Source organism: Oratosquilla oratoria, chromosome 33 (genome assembly GCF_046742065.1).
Source record: "Oratosquilla oratoria isolate Oo_2021 chromosome 33, ASM4674206v1, whole genome shotgun sequence".
In the NCBI taxonomy this organism is placed as follows: Eukaryota; Metazoa; Arthropoda; class Malacostraca; order Stomatopoda; family Squillidae; genus Oratosquilla; species Oratosquilla oratoria.
Window position 1 is genome coordinate 49324552 of NC_134809.1, and position 7129 is coordinate 49331680.

A 7129-nucleotide genomic window follows, 5' to 3' on the forward strand; every position below is an offset into this window, starting at 1 on the left:
TGTGAAATCAATTACTATTCCAAGACTTGGATTGGTAGCAGCCACGCTTGGCATTAAATTGAAGTGTGATAGTGAGAGAATTACCTTTAAAGATGAGTCAGATTTATATTTGGACAGATTCAACTACAGTATTAAAATACTTGCATAATGATCATATAAGATTTAAAACCTTTGTACCTAATAGAGTGTCTCAGATTCGAGAGAATTCTGAGGATGTATGTTGGATGTATGTCTCACGCAAGGATAATCCTGCTGATGATGCTACCAGAGGTAGACAAACCAGTAGATGGTCTGAAGGACCTGGTTTCTTGTCCCAAAATGAAGAAGTCTGGTCAGTCCAACCGCAAATAAGTAAGGAAGATTTTTCTAACCTTGAAATTAAGAAGGTTATGAGAGTTGAAGTCGAACCAATACAAAATCATACAGTTGATCCTGTAATGTTATGACTAGTGTCATTATTCTTTATGGTTTAAATTGCTTAGAGCATGTAGTTATCTTATATGATTTGTCATATATTTGCAGAGACAAAGCGTGTCAATTACCGAACTTAATGTTCAATTAATGGATGTTGCAGAAGTAAGAGTGATCAAATTTGTACAAAACTGCTGTTTTGCAGAGGAGATTGTCTGTTTATCAAGAAATGATCCTATTAATCTTTCCAGTTCTATAAGGAAACTTAAACCGATGTTGCTGAATGGTATACTCAGGGTAGGAGGTAGACTAGTTAACTTAGAATTGCCCTTAGACATGAAACATCCAATTATTCTTCCCCATGAACATCATGTGACTAGTTTAATCATTCAACATTATCACATGAAAGTAGGACACATGGGAAAACAAGCAGTGTTAAATCAAATAAGACAGAAATACTGGGTAATTAAAGGTAATTGAGCTGTAAGGAAAGTATTGTCTAAATGTGTCACTTGTAGACGTTTCAAGAGTCCAACAATCACTCAAGAGATGGCAGCCTTGCCAGTAGATAGAGCAAATGTAAATCAGAAACCATTTTTTGTGACTGGAGTTGATTGTTTTGGGCCATTTTTTGTGAAAAGAGCACGATCTCGAATCAAGAGATATGGAATATTATTTACTTGTCTATCCATTAGAGCTATACATCTAGAAGTTTTACATGGTTTAACGACAGAGAGGGTGATAAATGCATTTACCAGGTTTATGTGCGGACGGGGTACAGTTAGTAAATAGATTAGTGATCACGGCACAAACTTCATTGGAGCAAATAAGGTATTGAGGGACAATGTTACTATGCGTCACATTAGTACTGAATTAGCCAAAAGAGGTGTGTATTGGGTATTCAATCCTCCTGGAGGTTCTCATCATGGTGGTGTTTTTGAGAGAATGATAGGAATAGTCAGACGAGTTTTGGAAGTTGTGATAGGTTCACAAACTTTGTCCGATGATAGTTTGAGTACATTTTTTTGCGAAGTTGAGAGTACAATTAACAGTCGTCCTCTAATTGTAGTATCAAATGATGTGAACGATTTGTGTCCCATCACCCCTAATTCTTTACTTAATTTGGATAATTATGTAGTGACACTTGATAGTGAAGAAATGTTCTGTGAGAGCAGAAAGAAATTGAGACAGGTACAGCATTTAGCCAAAGAGTTTTGGCGAAGATGGCTGAAGGAGTATTTGCCTTGTCTGCAAGAACGTCAGAAATGGTTGAAAGTAAATAGGAATCTTAAGGAAGGAGATATTGTCTTAAAGGTAGAGAATAATACACCACGCAGTCATTGTCTATTAGCAAGGGTTGTGAAAATGATAAAAAGCAAAGATGGACTAATTAGACAAGTGGAAATCGTACGTGGTAAAAAAACAACAACAACTCTATAAGCGACCTATTTCCAAACTAATACTACTATTAGAAGGTGACTCAGTGTAGAAATTTATTACCTCCCGTCAGTGGTTTTGTGATCCTGGGCGATCACAGGGGGGAGGGTGTGAGTGCCGATTGCACTATGTATTAGAATATCTTGATGTATGATATTACAGGCAAATTGTATGATATGTACTAAGGTTAATTACGAATCACGGCATATGACATTTGATCTGTGTCAAGTACCGATTATATAATGTTCGAGTGTATTGACAAATTGTATATGTATTAAGGTTAATTACGAATCACGGTCTATGACGTTTGATGTATGTTGAGCACAGATTGCACAATGTCTGAGTATATTATGATATGTGGAAAAATATCGATGGCAAGTATGAGAAATATTTGAACTTAACGGCAGCCAAGCCCGTGATTGTTACACACATAGTTTACAATGTATGTAAAATAATATGGAAAATGTTATTGTCGAAATTGATGTACTGCAACGATCCATTATATATATGATAAATCAAAATAAGATTAAAGAAACTGTAGAGGAAAGGAGAATGTTGAGTGGAATATGACATATATTTATTTACGATCCCTTAAATATAGTACTACACGAAGAAAGTAGTGCGAGTTTCCATCGCCAGAATCGTAATGATAGCTGTCCTTTCTGTGTCTAGACATCGATGGAAACTCGCACTACTTTCTTCGTGTAGTACTATATTTAAGGGATCGTAAATAAGTGCCATGGAAGTCATTATTGGTAAGCATTAATATTGAGTAACCTATTGTGATGTGATTAATGGAAAAATATGTAAGAGTTAGTGCATAAATCATGTTAATAATTTATGTATTTGGTTTCTCAGAATGATAGTGGATCACTAAGATATTTGATGATATATGTTATGGAGGCGGGTAAACAAAATCATGGTAGAAATCGTGAAGTTGATTTCGATGATTGTTTTGTTGATGAATATTGTGTTTAATCATTGTATTGATTTAATGGATTAATTGTGAATGCAAATTAAATTGTGATACAATTTGCAGAAACCACACGGCCCCACACACACGGCCCCACACACACAGCCCCACACATTGTATGTGACCAAAGAAGGGTATAAGAATAAAGAAGAAAAAGTGTGCGTCATGATTGTCATTCCCACACCCTCTGTAACCTCGACCCACCAACCCCTCGGGGCGGCGTGTATAGTCATAATTATTTGAAGCCAAGAACTTGTCGAACTCTACGATGTAGTCTAATGCGTGGTTTTTAGACTACATCGTAGAGTTCGACAAGTTCTTGGCTTCAAATAATTATGACAAAAACCTACATTGCTTAAAAGGTATTCTCATGCATGGTATTTTGGATTGTTTTAAAGATAACTGTGGATTACCAAGGCGATACAAACTGGCTGTAGAAAATCTCACAAATTGTAGGATGTCACCTTATCTAGGGCAAAGGTGGAAAATTATTTATCCTTAATAACTTAGAATATGGAAACAAAGTTTATGATCTATTAAATGATAACACATATGAACAACTATCCAAAAATCCACTAAAAAGCACTGCCTCAGAATTGAACAAACATGTCATTAAAATCTTAGGCAAAGACAGGTTCCAAAAACTGAAAGTCATTAATCCTCACTTGCCCAATTTTAACGATCTTCCAAAATTGCACAAAGATGGCATTCATCTCAGACCCATCATATCAAATAGGAATTCTTGCACTCATACGACTTCAAAATGAGGATTAATGATTTTTAGTTTTTGTATATAAATATATATATATATATATATACATATATATATATATACATATATATATATATATACTTGCTTAAAAGTGGCAGTCTGCCGACAAGATTGACTAGATAAACACCATATGAGGACGGAGCCTTTATTTGTACGACGTTTCGCTTATTACAGCTTTTTCAAGTACAAGTTGAGATACAAATGCTTGAGATTAAATAAGGGGAAAGGAGGGAACGGGGAGAGAAAAAGGGGTAAGTAGTAAATAATAATAAATTGATATATAACTAATAATAAATGAAAATCAGACAGACAAATGATAACAAAACAAGAACAAATAATATAAGATAAATTATAATCCTTACAGCATCTTAGGTAATTATCTAAATGATTCTTAAAGCTTCGAACTGAACTACATTGCACTACCTGTGCCGGAAGTTTATTCCATTCATTAACTACACGGTTGGCAAAGTTGTTTCTACCTACTTCCAAATTGAATCTATTTCCGGACAGTTTGAGACCATTGTTTCTTGTCTAATTCTCATTCAATGTGAAAATTTGGTCACTTTTGATGTTGTCAATTCCATTTAAAATCTTAAAGACCTGTATCAAGTCACCTCTGAGTCTACGCTTTTTTAGGGAAAACAGATTCATGTGCTTTAGTCGATTTTCGTATGATTTATTTTTGATATTTGGAATCAGTTTTGTGGCTCGCCGTTGTACTTTTTCCAGTCTGTCAATGTCTTTAACGAGATTCGGTGACCACACGGAAACAGCATACTCCAAATGCGGACGAACTAACGATTTATATAGCTTGTTAATGAGTGATGGACTTTTGAAATCAAAAGATCGCGCAATCAGTCCTATAATCTTATTTGCTTTCTAAGAGGCTGAAATACACTGCTTGGATGATTTGAGGTCGTTACTGATGATTACGCCGAGATCTTTTTCACTATCCACTTTTGTTAACGAATTTCCAAATAACTTGTAATCGTACTTACTGTTATTTTTACCTATATGCATTACCTTGCATTTACTTGTGTTAAATTTCATTAGCCACTTTTCAGACCATTGCTGTAATTGATCTAAATCTTCTTGAATATCTAATTGGTTTGAGTGATCATTTGCCACTCCGCACAGTTTTGTATCATCAGCAAATTTGGAAACAGTAGATTTTAGTCCATGGTCAATATCATTTATATATAATATGAATAGAAGTGGCCCAAGAACGGAACCCTGAGGAACTCCACTTGCAACATTTTTTTCATCCAGAAGTTGTTCCATTTAAAACAACTCTCTGTTTTCGACCATTCAACCAATTACTAGTCCAACCTAACAGGCTACCACTTATTCCATGCAAAGCTAGTTTAGTAAGTAGTCTTTCGTGTGGGACGGTATCAAAAGCTTTTGCAAAGTCTAGATATATTAAATCTATATTGTTTCTTTTGTCATAATTCGAGATAACTGTGTTGTAGAATTCGAGTAAGTTAGTCACGCAAGAACGTTTCCGTTTGAAACCATGCTGGCTATCATTTATCAAACGGTTACTTTCTAAATGATATTCGATAGCATCTCTGATGATAGTTTCCATTATTTTTCCTACGATTGAAGTCAAACTTATAGGCCTATAGTTATTTGGTTTGTTTTTGTCACCTTTTTTGAATATGGGAGTAACGTTAGCTAGCTTTCATTCTCTTGGGACATCTCCGGATATGATGGATTTCTTGAAAATAATTTCTAATGGAACAACAATCTCATTTTTCATTTCCTTTAAGATTCTTGGATGCCAACCGTCAGGCCCTGGTGTTTTATTATCTTTGAGTTTATCTATACACCTATTAATTTTTTCTTTTGTTATATTTACCGTAGTGAGTAAGTTTACCCCAGACTTTTCACAGGTTTCAGTTTGGAATTCACTTTGAGGTGTTTCGTTTACGAATGCTGAGCTAAAATACGAGAGGTCCGTGTGTGTAGGTGTTACGGCGTCGCTTGACCCGAGATGCAGCTGGCCCTTTGTCCAAGTAGAGGGCTTGACCTGATACGCCGAGAATCTATTGTTCGTCAAACGGTCGTAGTCGGAAAGGTCGGTTAGCTTGGGCACTGAACAATGCACGTTACCTTGGGAGACAATAGTTTTCGTCGAAACTACCATCTTCTAGCATATGTATGCGTGCGCGCATGTGCACGCTAGTCATCGAAGGGAGACACAGCTACGTTCAATATAGATATGATTACGTGGCTCGGTTCATTATCTATCACTGACCCCAGTGATATTGCTGCTACGGAGATAGAAAGAAAACAAAACACAAGTTTATTTTATCTATTTATTTGGGAGATAGGGTTGATGAAAGAATATTAGGATGGTTTGGACACATGGAAAGAATGAGTGAAGAAAGACTAGTAAAAGAGGTATGGAAGGCAGATGTGGAGGGAGTGAACATGAGGGGACGTCCTAGGATGAGGTGGATGGATGGGGTGAAGGGGGCTTTGGGGAAGAGGGGAATGTCTGTTGAGGAAGGAAGGGAGAGGACGGAAGACAGAGGTGAGTGGAGAATGGTTGTATATGGATGATGTTGTGATTGCATGAGGAGGAATGGGCGGGGGTGGGGGGTGGGGTAGTATGTGTGAGTAAATTTTGACGCAGCCCGAAGGGATTTCTCCCCGTCCTCTCCTTATATGCAAGGGGGGACGGAGAGGGGGGGTCGCCGATTAAATGAAGCGGCCTTGCTGTGGATGTGCTGTGTCTTGCGACACTGCTTCTGACCCAGGGCGGTGGGCAGGGTGCAGGGATGACCCGTCATCCAGGAGGTGCTCAGATGAGAGGGAGGGAGGGAGGGGTGTGGAGTGTATTTAGGGATGAAATGGGTGGGAGTGTTTTTATGCCTTTCCCTTTTTGGCTACCTCCCTTGGAAGGGGGAAAAAGCCTTGGTATATGTATGTATGTATGTATTTATTTTCAATTAATTAATTATTATTTACAGGTCTCTGTCCACCCATCCGCGTCCCCTGCCCAGTTAGTGGGATTGTGGTGTCGGGCCTACTATGTATACCGTCAGCGTTGTCCAGGAGCATGAATCCTCTGAAGAAGCTATAAGCGAAACCGGTCAGGAATATGCTCGGCCTTAGACCCGCGTCTTTCTCTTCCACATTCCTCAAACCTGTCACAATGTCTCAACACACACACACACACACACACACACACACACACACACACACACACACACACACACACACACACACACACACACACACACACACACACACACATGTATATATATATATATATATATATATACATGCAAATATATCACATAAACACGTGATTCACAAAATCTGCAATAAAACCACTTGGAAAATAAAATGAAAGGTGACCGAACGTTTTCGTGTATATATATACATATATATACATATATATATATATATATATATATATATATATATATATATATATATATATATATATATTCTGCATGGCATCCATCCAGACCAGGTGCCTTACCTGCTTTCATCATCGTAACAACTGGCTTCACTTCATCCTT

General features: G+C 37.2%; 1 protein-coding gene across 1 annotated transcript; it reads left to right on the plus strand.

Annotated features, from left to right (window-relative positions):
* Positions 1-1263: 1263 nt before the first annotated feature.
* On the plus strand, positions 1264-3064 carry LOC143017998 (uncharacterized). Its single transcript, XM_076173035.1, has 2 exons — positions 1264-1725; positions 2888-3064. The coding sequence occupies exons 1-2, from the start codon at positions 1264-1266 to the stop codon at positions 3062-3064; spliced, it is 639 nt and encodes a 212-aa protein (XP_076029150.1).
* The last annotated feature ends 4065 nt before the right edge of the window (positions 3065-7129 follow it).